Raw genomic sequence first — 20,902 nt, 5'->3', positions numbered from 1 at the left:
ACCAAAGCTAGGTATGAGCTGGCAATAGGGAAAGACTTGGCACTGGGACTCTTAACTTAAGGTTGGTCTGTCTGTCCTGTAGAGAGGAGGTCAAATAGTACCTGCCCGCAAACACTCTGCTGGGAAGTTGGAATTATGCCTGACTTTCTTGCCCATGGTGGTGGTAAGTTTGCTGAGACTCAGTTTCCAGCAGATGGGACCCTGGCTTAAGTACTTGATGCTCAGTATGATAAATGTGGGCCACCTTTGGCTGTGGAAACTTGCCAGAAGGTAAACACTGAATGGTCCTTAGTAAAGAGATTTTTCTACCCTTGCAAAAGTAGTTGCACAAAAACTGATTGATGTAGCTGGTGGTAAGGCTGTGGACTTGCTTCAAGCTGCTGAGCCATAGCTTGTCTTGTCCCTTCCTCTGTTAGTTAGGAGTTAGGGTCTAGGAAACTCTCCTCACCCTTTAATCTTTGATTTGGCTTCATAGAAGCTGAAGTTTTAGTTGGGGCAGATTTGAAAGCAGACTTGGGCTTGTTTTACTACTCTGGGCAGGTATATGGTACAGAAAGCTGCTTGCCTAGTTCAAAGCTTCCCTGTATCAAAATTAGTGCAGGTTCTTCCAGTAGCTAGTCTACTGTAAATGGATCTTGCCTCTGTTATTGTGGCAATGAGTCATAAGAAGAAGAGAAATATTAACTTCAGGTGCAGAATAGGGAGCTGATGGAAAGCTTAGGGAGACTGTGTGCTCATGTAAATGACCTTGGTACTGAAAGGAATGGAGAAATAACTCAAAGTGGCATGTTTTGGATTTGGAAGGACTTTTAAAGGCCGTTTATCAAACTCCTACAAGGCGTAGGAAGGAGCCAGCCTGAAGAATCTGCATCTCTTCACATCAGTGATTCCAGTACAGAGAGTTTATAAATAGTGGCTCTTGCCTGCTACACCCACTTAATGTCATCTTGCATATGCATGTTCACATTGTTAATTTAAAGAAACAAAGCGGCACAGGGCAGCTGGTATCAAGAGAGACGTTTGTTCTGTGTTTCAGGTAGGAAAGGTTGGTGTAAGCTTGGTAGCACTAATTAATCCTGACCATGAGTGCTGGTGGGAATACTCTCATTTGGACTGTCTCAGTAGAGCTCTGTTACTTGGGTGGGAGAGCTAATTGCAGTGCTGATGGGACAGGGTAGACCTGTGTCTGACATGCCTATGGAGGGGTAAATGGGAACTGGAGGAGATATGTGTTGCTGCTGATGTCTCTTTGCTGCTTAGTGAGGACTGGTGGAGAGAACTGAAAGGCACAGGCCTGTAGCTGCATCACTTGGTGCAGGGACTCTGAGTCGACTGAAACAGAATTCAATTTTATTTAGCACTTGAGGATGCTTCCTCCAGCTCAAGGCACTTAACAAAGTAATGCATTACTGGAAGTGCAGTGACTAGGAGCTAAATAGAACGGCCATTATGCACTTATTGCTGCTGAGACAGCCTTGGATATTACTGCCTTTCTGGCTGAGAGAGGATGCCTGGTCACGTTACTGGAGCTGTTCTAAGATGTGCCAGAAAACGTCTGTCCTCTGAAGAAGGTGGGGTGGGGAAAAGATGAAGCAAGTAGTGCTCTAAATGTGCCACTTCAAGGGTGCCTATTCCTTATGTTTGCTTCAGTGAGTACAATCACGTCTTTCAAAACCCCTGTCAAATATAAGCACCCACCTATCCTTCAGCTGGTGTTGGAGTAGGAGGAGAGCCAGTCTTTGTAGCATGGATACAAACAGTCCAGTTTATGAACCGCTTCTCTGCTATAACAGCTGGAAGGAGTCTGAGCTCCAGCTTAAGGGAAGTTTGAGGTTGTGCCCTGAAACACTGGAGGCTTCTGAACTTCCAGCACAGATGGATGCATGTGGCCAGTCTACAGCAGAAGCAGAACAGAAGTGGCTGCAGATATGGAGATTAATATCAGGACGCTGTTCAGCAAGTGCATCTCCTGACTACAGGAAGCCACAGATATGTCCTCGTCATCTGTTGTAATAGCTTCTTTTGGGTTGCCACCTTGTGAAGAAGCTGTCAAGTTATAGCCGTTTTTTGGAAAGAGGACAGGAATCTGCAACTGTCTGAAATCTGCACAGCACCAAGGCAACATGACCTGCCTGCTCTGTCATACCCCGAGGAGGAGGGGTTGGGTTGGTTTTGAGGAGCACTGCAGGTGCAGATGGCTATTAGCAGCTTGGTTACTAGCCAGTGGGTTTCTGTACCTCTCTGACCGCTGTCTCGTGTGTGGAAGCCCATTGTGTCACTTTGGGCCCCAATTCAATAGCTGGTGGCAGGTTTGAGAAGAGCTTCCCCCTGCAGGCATGATCTTTCTCTGCTACAGTAAATAGACATACAGTTGCACCACATAACAGGAGGTAGGTTACAGTTTGCTAGAGGTAGGAGCATCTGCTACCATTGTTACATAGTCATGCCTGAGTTGGGGAGGAGAGGGTGGGGCATGTCATGTAATTTTGGGTTTAACTCGCCTTGCTGTGCAAGGATATTTGTGTTTGTAGGCAGAACCAGCTCCCTTCCCTACTTAGACTCCTGGGCACACACCAGTTGGGTGACCTTACAAGCAGCACTTGCTTTAGTGCCAACTGGAGTCTCTTCTCATTGTTGCCGTGCCTCCAGTGTTGTCCTACAGTGTCATTACAGAGTATGAAAACAGGTCCAAGTGGAGGATTCTGCCCTAAGCCATGCTGTGGTCCAGTGACTGGTGCCTGCAGCCAGGTTTATGGATAAGCTTGAGTCTGCTTTGGCCTAGTAACTGGCTGCAGTGCAGCAGGGCTCTTGGACTGGGTGCAGGAAATGTGGAACCTCGGAGCAACTTGTGCTTTCTCTGGCACAAATTGCTGATGGGAGACTTCAAGCAGTTCATGCTGCTAATTTCCCCCTAGTTAGTGGTACAATAGATGCATTGCTTCCAGGATGGCAAGGCCCTAGATTGAGCTGTAAGTGGGCTGTGTTCCCATAGCAATGGAAATCTGTAAAATATTTAGAAAATGGAGTACATTAACATCTTCAAAGCAGACAACTTGATGGTGTTTGTCTCTCTCCATAAGGGGAACAAAACTGGTTGCTCTAAAATTATGTTAAAGCATAATCTGTTCTCATCAGGGATTTCTAGAACAGGTTACAGGTGTCTGGCTTTTGATATTTATGGAAGCTGGTTATTAGCTAAATTTGTTCAAATGGTGCATGGTGTGGCTCTTGGACAGTCTAACCCATCAATAATAGGATTACTACTGGCAGCCAGATGTGATGATTCAGTTTTATTCCTCATGGGTGGAAAAGGAATTGTCCTTTTGTGCCAGCATTAGTGACAGGGAGAAATAAAGCAAGACACTTTCTGTGGGGAGGGAATGGCTTGATCAGGATCAAACTTTTATCATTATACTTTTAGAATATGAATAAAACAAATATGGATGCGGCTGAACCCAGACCCTTGAAGGCAACAAATTAAAGTATTAGAACACTTCAGCTGCAGGGAAAGGTTGTGTATATTAACTGTTAAAATACCCTTTAACTTACTGGCTCAATACTCAAAACCTCTGTGCTGATAGCTTCCTATGTGGCTGCTCAGACTTATCATCTGTCCGTGCTCTTGCTTTGACTCTTGTTGTGCCTGAGTGACAGCAGGGGGTTGGGGAGATGGTGCGGAGCAGGGGTGGGCAAAATGTAGTCCATGGGCTAGATGTGGCCTGCCAGGCCATTTTATCTGGCCCATGGAGCCCCTAAAATATTTAGAAAAATTAATATTTATCTGCCCCAGGTTGCCTGTTATGTGGCCCTTGATGGCTTGCCAGAATTCAGGAAGCGGCCTTCTGCCCAAAACGGCCTGCCCTGGTGTGGAGCATAGTCCAGGTGGGATTTGGGTACAAATTGAAGTATTGTGAGCTGCAGTGTGCAATGTGGTACTCCACAGGAAAAAAAGCAGTGTTCAGTCTGCTGCCTAAATTAGGTCATTGTTGCCTCCATTGGGGTTTCTTTAAGTGTCAAACTCAGTGGTACAAGGATGATTGTCGGAAGAGCAGCTACTACAACAGCCTGGGTCTGACTGCCTACAGCCTGGAAGCTGTCAAGTCCACTGGCCTGGTTTCCAAGCTACAGTCGTGTCTAGTTACCTGCCAGTAAAACATATGACAAACTTCAGTTTCTCTTGCCCTTAAGCACCATGTCCTGTTCACAGGGGGAAAAAGCCTTTATCACGAGGCATTGTTTAAAGGAGCTCTACATCAGAAAGTCAGGTGATCTGAACTTGGGAAGTGAGGCAAGGTTCAGGTTCATGCACTATCTGCTTTTCCCCATTCTTGTGTGGCCCCCCTTCCCCCCCTTGAGTGTGAACTCCAGGAGTCTCACAAGCACTGCTCAAGCCTTTTGGCAGACGGGCTTTCCCAGGGATTGCAAGTTCTGGCCATGGATGACGCAAAATGTTCAGGCCTTGTCGGTGCATAAGAAATTGGGCACCCATATAGAGAAGGGGGAGGTTTTTAGGAATGTAGGAGGTTTTTAGAGGCTGAACTACTTTGAAAAGGTATGCATCCACTGCTCTCAATGTAGATGAATGTCTTAGCCCTGAGAGCTGTAGTTGGTCTCCTCTGGCTTCTAAAATGCTGTCTAGTATCTCCTAAAAATGAGTCATCTGAGTAGCAGCAAGCATTTCCCCTTGGCCCCCCCTCCTCTTCCTTCCTACTCAGAGTACAGTACCGGAGTTGGCTGGGGCTCTGGCAAACACCAGCTACAGTCCCATGGGTGCTGTTCAAGCAGCGGTATAGAGCCTTCTAACCCACATTCTTATTCAGACTTTTCCCATGGGAGGGAGTCCACCTTCTGTCACTGTCTCTATCCTCCTCCTATCCATCAGGATAAGCGCTCATGATGCTTCTGATAGTCCTGCTGACCTGCCAAGCCTCCAAGGGGAAACCCAACCCCTTGATGAATTATTAAAGCCCTGGAATGCGGCATGACTCTCTCCCACTCCGTGTGAAAGTGGCACTTGGCAAAAGATCACCCTGCATTATTCATCACCATGTTGGCTTCCCAGCATGAAAACAAGCAGCAATGCTTAACTAGGCCAGAGCTGCATGAGAGACTTTTGAGAAGAAAATGGGGAGGGCTGGAAAGAAGTGGGTATGGAGTCACTAGACACTGGCTGGGAGGGCTTCCTTTACTGCTTGGGTTCCAGTAAGTGATGTGGAGGGACTGAGGTCTAAGCGGTGGGCTATTACATATTTCTTGCTCATTCATAGGGAGTGCTTCTGGGGTGGAGGTGGGGCAGAAGACTTGGCACCTTGCTGTAATGGCTAAATACTGTACTTGGCATAGCGTCCAAGGACCCAATTGTGCTAGTCTCATACATACAGAACAAGGTGGTGACACCCCGCCTCTGCCCTGCACATGCATACTTGCTGTGCTTTTGTGCAGTAATTGAAACATAATAGCACGTCTCTTGCTCTGGGTCTTTCAAGTGACTGGAGAAGGATTTCAGATGGCAGCACTTTGATCTGTAGAGCTGGATTGCTCTGAGCCACAGTGAAGCAAACACCTTCCTCTGCCCCTTCCTAGTGATTCCTTGGCCAGTGTGCAACATTTTGGAAACTGGAAATAAAGGTCACTTGTGCAGGACCTTGCTGAGTGGTGAGTTGCAAGTCAGATGTTTGCCTGGCCGCCTCTCTGGTATAGCTTGGGTTTATATAGAGACAAAGGGCACAGGCCAACACTGCTGTCTCACTAGGCAATATGTGGTTCTTCTTTCTTTGGATGCTGTGAACCAAAGGACTTAATTGTGTTTACACAGCGATTATTGGCTGTCTGTGGTCATGTGCCACAGACCCATCTGATCTGCTGAAGAGTGAGTTGGGAGGCTGAGCTGTTTGCTTAAGGAAGCACCAGCAGCTCACTATGTAGTAACACTTAAATGCATCCCTTCCTTGGGGGGTGATTGGGCAAGGCAAGGCCTGGGCAGTCCTTCAGCACCGTGTAAACCTGTCTTCCCTGGGCTCTGGAGCTGAATGCTTTTGGGAGAGATGTGATGATCGCATATCTGCCTAAGACCAGCCTGAGCACCTATAAGCCACTTCAGAGAAACCTCTCAAACACAAGCTGCATTGGAACAGGTGTCTCTTAAGGGTGTATTGGAAATGAGCAGAACCTGGGACAGTGCAGTGGTGGGAGGGGAGCACTTTACTGTTCCCCAAGTGAAGCCACTTCTCAGGTACCTAAAAGGCTATTAGCAGAGTAGAAGTCATGATTCCCTTCCTGTTAAGGGAAAGGTGTTGATAGGTGAATGCTCAACTGTCCCTAGTTTTTGGCTGTTTAAAAGTTGCCATTAAGGTGCTTTGACACTAAAGCCTAGGATTAGGGGAGGTGCTGCTGGCTTAGCTGTAATTTGATTTTAGCCTGGCAAAAGTTTAGTGTTGTCTTCTGGTGGCCATTAGCATCCATACCATGAACAGAAGCAGAGTTGTCAACACTGTTCCAGAGGAATAATGCAATTATTATTGTCTGTTTTTATTGTGGGTTTAATTTCCCTCCAGAAAACAGAAAATCACTTAATGAACAAATCCCCTCTGGCTCAAGTACTACTTCTGATGCCCTTCAGGGGGCCAACAGGCAGATAATGCAATGCTGTAATTTCCAGCACCAAACTGCAAATGGGCTAGTCTGGCCATTCCCAGTCTTCCCATTGAGTCTCTCCAGCTCAGAAAATCAAACAGTGTTTACATAAGTTCAGAAAATGCTCTGAGGTCCAGAGGAGGAGAGCTGCAGCAGTGCTAAGTAGCACATTCTCTGAATCTAGGAACAAAATCCGCCCCCCCCCCCGGAAAACAGCATAGCTGTTGCACACAGGGTTAAAAGGATGCATTTGCATTAAATTGTAATTCTGTTGCAGAACCCAATACCTTGTATCCCAACAAGTAACACAGTAGCTCTAGAGATTAAAGATTTAAAAACCAATCTGCCTTGGCAGCAGAGGGTCTAAAACTGATGAAACTATTCTAACCTTGAAGGGCGGGTGGGGATATTGGGAGTTTTTCTCATTTTTGCTGCTCGCTGCCTCCGTCTAGTTTGGAAAGTGGTGGCTTAACTGTTCCGGTGATTTCAGTATCTTGCAGCACTTAACAAGTTCAGTTAATAGTTCTCGAATCTAGCACGATCCAGATTGAGCAGGTCTTCCTGTAAGCAGACCTGTAGTATTTGCATCTCTGACATCTTGCACATCATAACACAACTCCAAAAGACTTGTTTGCCCATGTTCCCACATTGCATGCTAATACCCTGCTTTAGTGTGTGCATTATACAGTGTTGTTCTAACTGTGTCCCCATCTGGATCTTGTAGAGAACTGAGAGTTGCCAGCCTTTCAAAAGTAGCAGCAAGCAAAACATCAGGATGCCTTTCCCATCCCCCATTATCCCATCAAATACTGTCCCTTTGCAAGGAGAGTTAGGAAAAGGCAGGATTCTTATTGTGTTTATTGGCTGCTTATCAGATCTCTAATCTCCCTGCACTTGACTGTACCAAGCACTTGCAATGTTTCCATAGTAGTACAGGATTCTGATCACCCAGAGGGTGTACTGGGGTGAGGGGTCACTAGCCAGTCACATGAGGACTATCTAGAAGGACGGACTTGGAGAACTGCTAGACAGACTGTGGTATAATAGCTGAGCAATCGAGTGGCTGGCAGCAAAACATAACGTTTTTGCCTTCTGCAGTTCCTAAATGATTTTTCCTGCGTAGGTAGGGGTGCTCCATGTTCCAGTAGCTGGTAAATCTCAGTGGAGCAGGTACAGGTTGAAGGAAGTTGGCATTGTTGAGGAAAGGGGCGTTTAATCTGAAAGGTAGTGACTTGCATGGAAGAATGCGGTATTTGTGCCACAAGCAGAGGTATCAGATGTCAGCAGCCTGAAACAAAAGACTTGGCTTATTAAAACAAGTAGCAGAGCTTGGAGTGAGGCTTGAACTAGGTTCTGTTTTCAGCTTGTACAGCAGGACACTGTATAATGGGTAGCTCCCTTCCCCACCTCATGGTAAGGTGCTTGGAGACCTTCTGAGAAGATGCACTAGAGATGCTCCCCAATTTATGTCTGGGTAGCTTGTTGCAATATATAGTCTTGATGAGACTGCTTTTAATGACTCTCCTCTGCAGTTTACTGAGGAAAAGCTGGGCCAAGCTGAGAAGACTGAACTAGATGCACACTTTGAAAACCTTCTGGCCAGGGCAGACAGCACCAAGAACTGGACCGAGAAGATTTTGCGTCAGACTGAAGTCTTGCTACAGCCAAACCCAAGTAAGTGCTGATTCTTCTGTGGTGGTTGGGAATGCTAGTGCCCCATTCAGGCCATGGCACCAGTGAGGCAATAAAAATCCTCTCCCCACCCCAGTTGGTGATCCCTGCTCAGTTTGGCTCTGGGGAGAAATCAATAGCCTGATGCTTGCAAAGCTGGGACCTCTCTTCCTGGGAAGAGGAAGAAGATGGAATTGGTCAATATTCTGGCTGCTGCTTGATACCTCAGATCTGCCTTGTGCACTGAAAGCAGGAAATGACAGAAAAAGATACAGTTCATTTTATTCTCATACCAGTTCTTGCTGACTAAATTTGGTTTAGTCTTCCATGAAGACTTAGGGCTAGCTTGGTGGGCAGACGGGGTCTGCATGTTCAGCGTTTGGTAGTTTGGGGTGTTCTTGTTCCAGGTGCCAGAGTGGAAGAATTCCTCTATGAGAAACTAGACCGGAAGGTCCCATCTCGGGTCACCAATGGGGAGCTGCTGGCCCAGTACATGTTGGAGGCAGCCAATGACTTTGGGCCAGGGACTCCTTATGGTAAGTCTTTGCATTAAGATGCTGCTTGCTTGCTACTGTGCCTGTTTAGTCCTTGTCGATCTAATTTGAGTCACTAGAGGGGGAGAACTGTTCTAGGGACCCACTGCTGGGGGTTGGTCCAGTTAAAAGTGATCATCTTGTCTGATCCTCTGCAGGATCATCCCTTGTGAAACCAAACCATTGAGGGGAAGCTCTTCTTGGTCACTACTGTAAACTGGCTAGGCCAAAGTTTCCTAGAGCACCGATTGATTGCTTTTTCAAAGGCTCCAGCTAGAATAGAAATCGTGACACCCTTAAGAGACCAAAATCTCCCCCTTGCCCTGAGGCAGGATGTTTGCTGTGTCAAAAGTTGCTTTGACTCTGATTTGAATGGAGGGTTCTTTAGCTGTACCACAGCACTCGCCACTGTGTAGTCATGGTGGCCCACCCCAGAGGCCATGCCTTCTGTCCTCTCCTTCAGCTTCTGCCTCTAAGAGCCAGCAGAGTACCCCTGAGCCTGCCAGAGGGATCAGCCTGCCCTGTTTGGTAGCAGCCTCTCGAAGTTGATACCAACTTCCAGCTCCTGCTGCTCACCCTGTGAGTTCTGGGTCTTATAACTACCCTCTAAATCAATGGCTTATTCAATAGCTGGTCCTGTCACAGCCAGAATTGCTGTGATTTATACCATCCTGGCTAGAACTGGGGTCTGATCAGGGCAACTGGCTGGCTTTATCTGCTCTGGTGCTTTTTAATCTAGTGTTCTGTTCCTTCTCATCTATTACAGCCCTGAGTCTATCTAATGATCTCTATAATACTTCTGTCAGACTGTGGGTTGCATCACATGTTATTTGGCAGGCCTAGCAGTGAAGGGGGGACTGCAGTGAAGTAAGTGCATCAGCAGGCACATAAGATCAAAGCAGCAGTAAGACAGAGGTTTCAAACACAAGGTGGACTGCAGCTGGTATGGTGCTGAGGGCAAGGCTTGCCCCCTTCTTGAATAGACTTGGCTTGGCTGCCAAGCAAGCAGTGGGGCATGACTGCCTTTGTCTAGATGCCTGCTAGTACAGCTGACATCAGAATGCACTGAGCCTGAAAAATGTACTGTGGAAGAGCACTGAGCTAAACAAAACAGTACCAGGCAAGTGGGCTAAAGTCCAAGCAGTATTGGTCACATTCCTGTTGGCTAAAGCCTTCCCCATCTGGTTCTTGTCCCTTGCAGGAAAGACACTTATCAAAGTGGGAGAGACCCAGCGGCGGCTGGGCGCAGCTGAACGAGACTTCATCCACTCTTCCTCCATCAATTTCCTGACTCCTTTGCGCAACTTCCTGGAAGGGGATTGGCGAACTATCTCTGTAAGTTGGGGGGAGGAGAGGGAAGAAGGAGAAACGAATTGGTCTTCCCATGATTCTCCAAATTCTTCCCCTTGGGAAACGTGTGTCTCTAAATGAGACTAGGGAACCCTTCCAAACTTAGAACAGTTCTTCCCCCTGCGTTTAGCAGACTCCAGAGTTTCTAGCTTCTCACCCCATCTGTCATGGGTTCTGCTTTTCAGTTTGGAAAAGGAAAGAAAGCTTCCCCTTGATCTCCTTCCTGAAAGCTAATTGATCACTTCCCATTACTTATAGCCTAGCTGGCATTTCCAGCCAGGCTTCAAGCTCCCCCTGAGCCTCTAGGAGACTAATCTGTATTCTTGGTGCTGCTTGGTCCAGAGCTTCTGCCAGCAGTGCAAGTACATTAGCCTTGTTCTGTCTGCACTTGGAATAAAGTTATGGAACATATATGATGTCTGTTGCCAAAAGGATTTTCCTGCCCAACCCCTGTATTTCCATGTGCTCTCTTCATACCCTCTTCCCCACCCTCCTGCCCTTCCAGAAAGAGAGGAGAATCCTGCAGAATCGTCGTCTGGATCTGGATGTCTCCAAGGCCAGGTTGAAGAAAGCCAAGGCAGCTGAGGCAAAAGCAGCGGTAACTTGCCCAATTCTCTTCCTTTCTTCTGCTTGCTAGGTCTTGCCTGGCATGTCTGAAAGGGGTGATGAGTGGCTTCATGACCCCAAATCAGTCTTGCATTGCTGTCTCCACTGGATCTCTGGGAGGAGGGTGGGGGGGGGATGGCAGTCCTTCCTCACTAATGGAGGGGGGAACTCTTCTTTGGAAATAAGGAACTAACTTCAGGGCACCTGTTGACTGCAGGAGGCACATGCCTGCTTCATGAATACAGCCCCACTGGGGAAGGTGGGAGTGGTTGGGATATATCTTTTGCTGCTAAAGTCTGTGAACTGGCATGCGAGACCCTGCTTCCCAACTAGCTGACAAAGGTTCCCAACTCTTCTGAGATTGTGGCTGAGATCAGGGTGGAGCTTGTGCTACTAACTACATAGTCTTCAGAAGACAGTTTTCTGATGAGAAACATCTAAAACAATGTTCAGAGTCAGGAAACCAGTAGTTTTCATTAATTGCTTCTTTGGCTTCTCAAGTTTGTCTAGATGAAGATGCAGCAACAGTGTCAAGCAGAAGTCTAGCAGTTAAAAGAGCAAGCTGGCCCCTCTCATATCACCACCTTTGCTCAAAAGCATGGAGTTTAAGCTTTACTCAAGTCTGGTTCCAGAATCTGGGTTTGAAGTAGGAAGCCAAAGAGATGGGGCCTGGCTCAACAGGACACTCCTGCATGAGCTTCAGATGTATATGTGGTGAAGAGGGAACCTTGCTCTGATTTCTGGACTGAGTACATGAATTGAAAGTGCTTCTAAACTATAACTCCTTTGACCAGAACTGCATCTAGGTAACTGGGTGTCTAAAACATTAAGGTCTCTGCTATGCCAGGGTTCTGTTAGCCAGAAGGAAAAGTTAGTGAGAATGCAGCTGGGCTTCCTGGAATAATATCCTGTTTAAATGGGATAGTGCAATCAAGAGGAAAGCAAAATCTAGATGCTAATGTATGGCCCACAGCAATGTCAAGCCTTTAGGTTTGCACTAAGACTACTGACTTTGCTAGTTCGCAACCCACTGGCCCCAAGCAGAACAAGTAGGAATCTTTGTCAGCCTTCATGTACTATGGAATGCCAGAGTGGGGCTCCTGGCATGCTCCATTGTTCCAGCCTCCAAAAGGGGTAGGCTGCTATTTTGTCTTAATGCTGCCTAGATGAAGCACTCCCTGGGGGCTTTCATTCTCTTCCAACTCCAGTTCGTGTTATGAATTCCACCTTTAAATGAGGAATATGGGTAGCTATGCTAATTTCTGTCCTTCCAGCCAGCAGGCCTGTCTGAAGCCTGGTGCAGAGCAAGTAGAGGGAGAAGAGCCTCAGGGCTGAAGGAGATTGATCCTGAGAGATCAGCAGGTGGTGACTTCCTGTGTACACTGTCCTGCCACTGGGCCGTGGTTCCATCCAACATGGAACAGCTCTTAGTTGTAGGAGAAACTGCCTTGCACTAGGGTTTTCTCCAGCTTCATCCAGCCCGTCAAGTGCCAATTTTCCACACATGTTGGAGGGCTCTGTTCCTGGGTTCCAGGAGGCAAATGGTGGCCTTTTCAATGTTGGTCTGTAGGAGACCAAAAATGTAACCACCTCCGCCTCTACCTTATGTCCTATTGGGCTTGGTACTAGACTGCACCAGTTGCCAAACACTAACCCCTTCTTGCTTCCTGTCTTCATCTCTTGGCTGAGCATTAAGGGCTCCCCTCAGCCTTCAGTACAGGAGCTGCCCAGTGGTTGTATTGGTATAAATCCCGCAGAAGGACGTGGTGACCCAATGTCCCTGGAAGGCTTGGCTTAGTTGCATTTCAGCAGTTATGCTGGTGCACAGGACTGATCTAAGCTCTGAAGCTTCAGGATTACTGCTGCCTTTGAAGCACCCTAATCTTGAGTACTCCAGTCACAGCTGTGATGAGGATAGTTCAGTGCCTGAACAGCAAAGCTGGTGTTTCTATGCATCTTCAATAACATATAAAATGCAACTATTTACATAGAATTCTGCTCCCTGGGAACACACCTCTTTAACGCAGATGAACAATCCTGGACCGGGTGACCCATGCTGACATCCAAGGCCTTCAAAATCCTCATAGAACAACCTGACTCTTAACCAGACAGCTCATAAAAACCAATTCCCTGGACTTGAGCACCACAGTGCCCTCTTCCCCTTCTGTGCCTGTTGCTACCAGAGTCAAGGCCCATACAGTAAATCAGGGGTGGGCAATTACTTTGGGCAGAGGGCTGCTTACTGAGTTTTGGCAAGCCATCGAGGGCTGCATGACAGGCAGCCCAGGGGAAATTAATATTAATTTTCTAAATTATCCAGCCTGCAGAGCAAATGCAGTTTCTAATTTCCTCAGGGCCATGATTAAAAAAAAAAAAAAAAGGGGGCTGGTGGGCCACATCCGGCCCCTGGGCTGCATTCTGCCCGCCCCTGCAGTAGATGAATGGAACATGTCAACACATGGGGTGGGGGGGGTGGTATTTTGGACCCTATAGCTAGGTACAGTAACAAATGTGATTATCTTAGAACAAGACCTTAATTGTCTGTAAACACATTGATTCACAATTGTATATAATCATGTCATGCCCAACTGTTTTAATAGTGTGATTACACTTGGGCTATGATTGTCAGCATCTGGACAAGCTGATTCTAATCACATTGCTTTCACTGGGACTCTAATCAAGTTAACTCTCTCTCTCTCCAGCCTTCAGTTCTCCCAGCTCACAGACATGTGCTAATGCCCCCTCAGGATAGTGAAGAATGTTTCTGCTTCTCACTTCCCTTGGCTTTTGTTTCTCCTGGTTGAGGCAGTGCCTACAAACCAGGGAGCTGCTGTTCTGTCGTGTGTGTGTGTGCGTGTCCCATGAGCCTCTGGAGTTCTGTCCTTCACGTTGATGCTGTTTTGTTCACTAACCTTTCTGTTTTTTTGTTTTTTTTGTAATTTGCTCAGTGTGAGGGAGATGTGAGTATTAACCATGTCAGTAGTGCTGTGATGTCTTTCCCTAACGCCTCTCATTGTGTCCTCCCCCTTCCCCCCCCCCCCCATTTAAACGCAACCTGTCTGTCCACCATCAGCCCACATTCTGAAGGGCTTGTAGTTGACTGACAGGCCCCAAGATGATGGAAACCTAGCTGTGTGCCTGCAGCCCTTTAGGAGCATTCACTTGGTTTCCATTAGAGCCTCTTGCAAGCAGTGCTCAAAGGAGGCAGCATCCCATGTAAAGACCTGATCATGATCCTTGCCTCAAGGTGGAGGAAGGGTGGGTTTGGGGAATGAGGATCTCTCCTTGGGAAGGGCAGGATGGGACACTTGGAGACAATGATGGGCAGTGATTGAACCTGGTCTGCAGTGCTGTTCTGTTCTTCTCAAGCTCCAGGGCTCTGCCCTCTCTTCCTGACCACTACAGGATTGGAGGGTAGGAGTCCATTCAGCTTTCATAGCTTTCTGACCACTGCTCACAAATGAAACCTGTGGGTGCACAGGGGTGCCAGGGCAGCTTGCCTTCTACATACTATGTACCAAAAGACCAATTCTGGGAGTCCAAGAAATGATCCTGGAGACCACAAGATACAGGTCCTTCTAACCTAAGGGCATCTATTTGCTATGGAGAGTTCCTCCTACCTTCCATGGCTGGGCTTTGTCACCATGCATTACTTAAACACTTCATCAGCTGATGCATTTCTGTTCAGATTTTTTTTTCCAGCACAGGAAATGGTTTCCACTTTCCCAAAAAAGGAGGGAGGGAGAGGTTGGGGGGTAGGCTATAAATAATAATGCCTTCTCTGAGGCTGGCTGACTCCTCTTCCACCCAAAACTGGGCTTTTTCATAGCAGAGCTATTGGCAACATTCAGGCAGCAGTATAACAGCAGTAAAAATCAGGCCAGCTCACTTAAGTAGATTTGGGTATTGCAGATTATAGCCATCTGGCTGTCGTTCATGAGCTGGATCATGTGATGGGGTTGCATAGCAGTTCATTGTACTAGCAAAACACACCAGGCCACATTTGGATGAGTTGTACTAGTACAAGCCCTTCCATGTCTAACTTAAACAAGTGGTCTAAATGTTAATGCTCCCCTGTAGGCAAACACCATTGCATGTATAAAAATGGCATCTGCTTTCCATCTAGATCCAAACCAAAGCTGTCCTATGACAAAGTGGTTAATAAGAACATAGCATGTGACTGGTGGGGGAGAGGCCAGGGAGGGTAGCACTGGATCACACTTTCACCATCACGAATGGTGGCTTCTGTCTACCATGTTCCATATGCTCATGATGCAAGTATTTGCCACTCTGGCCCTTCCAATCCCGTCTGCCTCAGCAGCATGATTCAGCTGTGGACAAGGTTGCTTGGCTATTTCTATGACTTTGTCAGTAGCATTTGCAGACACTCTACACAAGCTGCCTAGAGTCCTTTGTCAGCAAGGCTGTGGTCTGGATGGGCTGGTATGCATGATGAAGGGGACTTGGGAGTTTCAAAGGCAGCAACACCACTAATGAGAACAATGGAACAGAGGCTGTTGTGTCGAAACATGCCCACATGAGGGGAATGGAGCCAAGGGATGAGGCTGTATCTTGTCTCTGTCCTCATTCACTAGGAACTTGGGTAGATGAAGCACACTCCCTTGTAAGCAATGCTGGGTGCTAGAACAGTGTGCCCTTGCATGTCCTTGCTATCCTGTGACTTAAATTGGCTGCCTGTTCATCACTTACTACCTCTGAACCTTAAGCTGAAGGTGAAAAGGAGCAGTTGGTTTTGAGGCCACTTTAAACTAGCCAGTCAGACCAGGAGCAGGCAATTCTCATGATTAGGCATGAGCCTATATGCCAGCAATGTGACTTGCAAGGTGTAGCAGTGTCTTAGTTGTCACCTGCCTGAGCTGCTCCAGAGTATAGATTAGGTCCTCAACTTTGGAAGACCTTTTCCACCTGTTCCCTGTACCTGGGATATTACAGCCCTTTATGAATTGTACAAGATCCACTAGAAACAGTGGCAAGAGCAGGAGGAAGTGCTAACCCCTTCCCCCTCTGCTGGGATGGATTTCCATTGACTCTTTTGCATGACTTGTACATGAAACTCTATTCCCCCTCCCTAGGCTGTGCCTGACTTTCACGAGACTAGACCTCGTAATTTCGTTCTCTCCGCCAGCGCATCAGCGGTAAGACCACCTCATCCTCATCTAGCCATCTCGTCTCCAACCTTTCTCTCCACTTGACTTCAACTTGGACCCAGCGTTTTGCTGTTTTCAACATTTTAATGTGAAATGGGCTGCTCAGGAGCTCTCCTTTCCTACCCAACTTGCCCTCTGGCAGGAACAGGGATGCACTGCAGATAGACTAGGGACTTGTAGTTGAAGATGACTGGAAGCTTGGTATTTGGCCTACTCCTTTTCCTTCTCATTCATGCTCTTCCCAGCCCACGCTGGGAATCTTCTGCCAGTTTCTCAGTTCTTCTTAAAGCAGCTGGGAAGGAGGATAATAGCTAATCCAAAGGTGACTTTCTTAGACTTATTTCATCCATATTAGGGGTACAGTAGCATCCCTGGCTGGGTACAAGGTATATGACCAGTAGTCTAGTATCAGTGTTTGTGCTCTGAAGTTCAGAAGACTTCTAGTTGTTTGCCCCTAGTTTTATTGCTGCTGTTTGAAGGGGCCTTTGCCACCTGCGGCATCAGTGATAGCAGGCCAGTGGTTCAGGCCTTTATCTCTTTTCAATCTGGAGCTTCCTATGCTTTTTAGAAGTGAGGGAAAGGGTCCTCCCTGATGGTAGTGGGGGCAGCTGGTAGAATTCTGCTGTATAGATGATGCTGTTAAGTTGTGCTGGGGGTGGCCGTTGTGCATTGAGTGTCTGAACCATCAATTTTCAGTGCTGTGCTCATGGCTCACCGTTGCACGATGTCCCATTCTCTCGTTAAAATGTTGAAAACTGACTGTCTTGCTTCCTGAACCACTTGTAAAACAACACTGATGTCTCCTGGGTTTAGAGTAGCCTGTGCCTGGGAAGACTGGAATAGCAGTATACCTATGAAATGGGGAAGTGCAATGCATTGGATGGCAGGAACTTGGCTGCTGTTAGCTGAATATGCTTATTATATGCGTCTCCCAAAAAGAAGGGAATGCATCTAGTCTGATCACATCAGTGTTGGTTTCACAGGGATTCTGTCCTTGCCCTTTTAGATAATGATGCTGGTGATGCAGATGGCTTCATAGCTTTACTCTTTTTTGATTTGCTTTTTTTTTTTTTCTGTGAAGCAGTTCCCAACACAGGAAACTGCTCAGTAACTGTCTTGCTTTTAAAAACCTATTACTGAGGAGACTGAGAAATTGCTACAGTTAGTCTCCTCCAGAGTGGCACTTCCAATCCAGTCTACAGCTCTGGCTTTCTGGCTGGGAGATTAGACCATTCAAGGGCAGTGGGGATATTGCAGTAACACATTTGACTTGAATCTTAGAACAACAGGGAGAAAAGGATGGGGGGAATGAGGCTAGCTTCTTGTTGGCACTTTAAGGTTTCTGATCAGTCCAGGTTGGACTGAACACCCCTGCTGTCTCAAATGAAGCCTGAAGAGTGAAAATGCTGGCAAGATGCAACTGTTCAATTTTTTTTTTCCTGGATTTCCAGGGCTCCTGGCCACACCAGAAGCTGTAACTACAGGTCAGTTGCCATATCCAAGGTTCAGGCAGCACTGACTTGGGGTGAGGGTGGAAGTCCAAGAGTCGAACTTGTCTGTAACTCCACGGACTCTGCAGGTGTTTGGCATAACACAGGAATGCCTTTCCCTGGGCAGTTTTTTCCCCTCTAAAGTCTCATTTGGAGGCCTTGGGAAGCCCTGAGAATTGAGGCAATAGTAACTTGGAGTCTCACTGGCTTGCCTCTTGGGTTTTGTGCTGTGGCAAATCCAAGCACGCCCTCCATCTATAAGAGAGCTGTACAATTTGCCCTTAATAGTACAGCTTCTCATGCAAATCTTGCCAGCTAGCTCCTATGGACCTCAACAATATAACGTTGGGATTTCCTTTTTCATGAAGTGCCTGACAAGGTTCTAGCTGCTTTATCTGTTCACAAATTTAGCCTCTCTGGTAGTGCTCAAAGGTGAATGGAGAAGAAGTGCCATCTTGATTCCTGCCTGTGCTGGTTTGGGGACACTGCAGTGGCACCTCTTGGTGGGTTTGGCCACCAATGGTAGCTGAAGGGATGCAACTTGGTTCCCTCTTCCAATGCAGGCAGGACTCCCCTTTTAATGGTAGAGGGTTTTTTTCTAGGTAGTCTGCAATGCCAGCATCCATCCCAAAGGGTCTGGCATCCCAATGGGGAAGGAACCCTTCAGGCTGTCACTGTGTTCCTCTTCTAGCCCAAACTCCATGCTCCTTGGCTGGCTGGCTGGCTGCCTAACCTGATGGTACCCTTTCACTTCTGTAGTTGTAGCTGCTAATCTTGCTTTTGCTGGGTTCCCCTTCCCCTCCCCCTCTTGGAAGGAGGGATTGTTACCACAAAGTAACTGTTCTTTGTGCAGGTGAGTGAGTGACAAACTGATCAGCTGGTTCATAGCCTGAGGTTGAGTGTTTGTTTTTTATCCCTAACTACATTTTCTTTGGATGGGGTCAGATGCTATTCTAGTACTAGATGGACTTAGACTCGGTTGAGTTTTTCCCTTTTGGGGAAGGGTAGGGGGAGAAGGACTGGGACAGTCTCATTTTACTGAGGTCATTCTAGAAATGGATGAACCTTTTGAAAACACTTTTTTTTTTTTTTTTTTCCCCTTAACCTGCCCTTGTTTAGCTGCATGTCTTAATGCTGGTTGGGAGTTTAGAGCAAGGACTGGCAGGTCTTTCCCATAATGTAACCCAGAATAATATGGGTGCATAATCCAACATGGGGTTAAGTGGGCCCCCTCTCGGAGGTCCCTGGCATACCCACTTCCTCACCATGCTCTGCTTCTAGCATGGGCTCTAAGGAAAACCTATTGGGCAGCCCTGAGGAGGGGTCCTCTGGTTCTAGATGGGCTTTTTCCTCTAATGCTATCAAGACTTTCAGTGCAACAGCTTGGGGAGGGAAGAACACTTCTTCCTTGTTAGATGAGACTGGCTGGGGACAACTGGAGATGTAAAATATAACCTGTTATCCTGGCTCTACCTGACTCTGTCCTGATGGCTCTAGGAGCATCAGATGAACTGTTGAGATCCTCTAAAATGAACCTGACTACATTTGTGGCTGTACAGACAGACCACATGGCCAGCCAAGCACTTGAATGAGACTGCCCCAAAGGAGGGTAGATCCCAGTGGATCTAGTCAGCAGGCTCAGCCTGCATGGAAAAAGTAGGGTCATCTAGGTGGCTAGGATCTTTGTAGCCCATTGAAAGGTGGAGGTGTGAACCCTCCTATTAACAAGAGGAGCATGGTTCTTGAATGGTCATTTGTCTCGGAGGCTGAGGGAAAGGCTGTTTTGACTAAAGGCCTCTCCTGCTAGGACTATCTGCATCTGTGCCTTGTGCTTGAAACAGATGTGGAAACTGATTGGCAAAGAGGGCTTGTCCTTATGGAAATAGTGCAAGGTAAAAGTTGGACACATGGCCAAGCCTTCTTAAAGCGCACAAAGCTAAAGTAGTGTCCTAGGCCCTGTACTAAAAGGTACTTCTGGTAGTGGCACAGTTCAGGGGAATGGATAACCCCAGGCATGGGCTGCAAGAGGGCCTGAAGTTTCAGGGACTTGAGGACTGTCGGCAAACAATACTACTTTCAGTGCATGATTTAGTAATAAGCCATATAGTATGAATGCTGCTTTCTATAAGAGCACTGCAGAGCTGCAAAATGCAGTCTGGCTGGAGACCTCACTCTGGCTTTAACTTTTAAAATGGCCTGTGGTACTGCAAAGGGAAAGGTGTGGTTCTTGCTGGCCAGGAGACGTGGCTACATTACTTGACCTCTGTGTTCTAGCCTAAAATGCCTTTCCTCCATCAAGGCAGTCCAGTTCAGCTTAAGTGCCAGGAGGCTGTCTGCATGAGGAGTCTGTAGCTCCTGAGAAACATCTTTCAGTCCATCATATAATTAGGAACATTGCCCACTATAAAGTCTCTGCAGTGGCCCGTATACCCCGCAATAGCTAACAGTGACAGTCAGTGCTAGAGAGGAAGCTTCCCACCAGGGCAGGGACAAGGCTGAGGACCTTCTAGGAAGAATTGATGTTTTCCTGCCTCTGTGCTCTACCCTACAACCCCAATGTTGTGCGTGTCATTTGGTTTTTGGGGTTTTTTTTTTGTTGATTCTTATTCCATATCCCACAGCCAGATCTCAGAGAGCAGCTGACACTGATTGCCTCAGATAATGCTCCTTAAGGATTACACTTGAGAGAGAGGGAGGAAAAGATTTTTGCTTCATGGATGCTGGAGCAAGGGGAAGCTGCCTTGTCACAAGGCAGAGTTGTTTGAAGAGTGGCAGGTGGGGAAGGCAATAAGGCAGCTACCATATACAAGGCACTTGAATAGCTGGTGGCCCCGATGAGTGCTTGTACCCCAGGTGGTATGCTCTTAGTCTAACATAAGGCCTTCAAGATCCTGGCCCCCCTCTCGTCCACTTGTTCTAACCCAAGTTACAGAATCATGCTGTTCTTCTCATGATAGGGGAGTGGGGGGTAGCAGAGAGATTCCTCCAGGTGCTTTGTGCCAGTTTGTCTAGTGCCTTTGCCATATGGAGAAGTCCCTGCCTTACTGCAGAACATTGTAGAAGATGCTGCCCTCACTCCCACCCCAGACCTCAAGGGTCAAGCATCATGGCCTTGCTAATCTCCTAAACTGGCTGTTCAAAGACGCTCCATTCCACCTACCCTTTAAGCCTCAGGACAGCCTGACCTGCCTCTAGTATTATCTTCAGGCCTAGAGCTTAAACAAATTGTTGAAGTTGTAGTCCACTGGACATCAAGGCCCAGTGTGTTCAGAACCTAGCATAATTAAAAGTTCTCTTGTCCTCACTGAGTTCATCAGTGGGGACGAGTGGAATTAAGGGAAAAAGGGAAGGTGCCTTGTCTGGGGCATGAAATGGTCTCCTGCTGCTGGGTGAAGGGCTGATGTTCCTGGAGCTGGCCTGCTGTATCACCTGTGGAGTAGCCCAGCCAGTT

At 47.3% G+C, this 20,902-nt stretch overlaps 1 protein-coding gene across 6 annotated transcripts in view; it reads left to right on the top strand.

The window, feature by feature from the left end:
* SH3GLB2 (SH3 domain containing GRB2 like endophilin B2) overlaps positions 1 to 20,902 on the top strand; it is a 41,501-nt gene that overhangs the window by 2,115 nt on the left and 18,484 nt on the right. For 3 of the 6 annotated variants that reach the window (XM_019540759.1, XM_019540756.1, XM_019540754.1), the window contains exons 2-7: positions 8,166 to 8,307; positions 8,712 to 8,840; positions 10,039 to 10,172; positions 10,693 to 10,785; positions 13,742 to 13,753; positions 15,887 to 15,949. In XM_019540759.1, coding sequence (XP_019396304.1) covers positions 8,166 to 8,307; positions 8,712 to 8,840; positions 10,039 to 10,172; positions 10,693 to 10,785; positions 13,742 to 13,753; positions 15,887 to 15,949 — 573 coding nt within the window. The remainder of the gene's footprint in view (positions 1 to 8,165; positions 8,308 to 8,711; positions 8,841 to 10,038; positions 10,173 to 10,692; positions 10,786 to 13,741; positions 13,754 to 15,886; positions 15,950 to 20,902) is intronic. The other 3 variants (XM_019540755.1, XM_019540757.1, XM_019540758.1) reach the window with 2 other exon arrangements.

The sequence above is a fragment of the Crocodylus porosus genome, unplaced genomic scaffold (genome assembly GCF_001723895.1).
Source record: "Crocodylus porosus isolate Cpor-Errol unplaced genomic scaffold, CroPor_comp1, whole genome shotgun sequence".
NCBI lineage: Eukaryota > Metazoa > Chordata > Crocodylia > Crocodylidae > Crocodylus > Crocodylus porosus.
The sequence above is the reverse complement of the archived record's forward strand: the minus strand, read 5'-3'. Positions and strand labels throughout refer to the sequence as shown.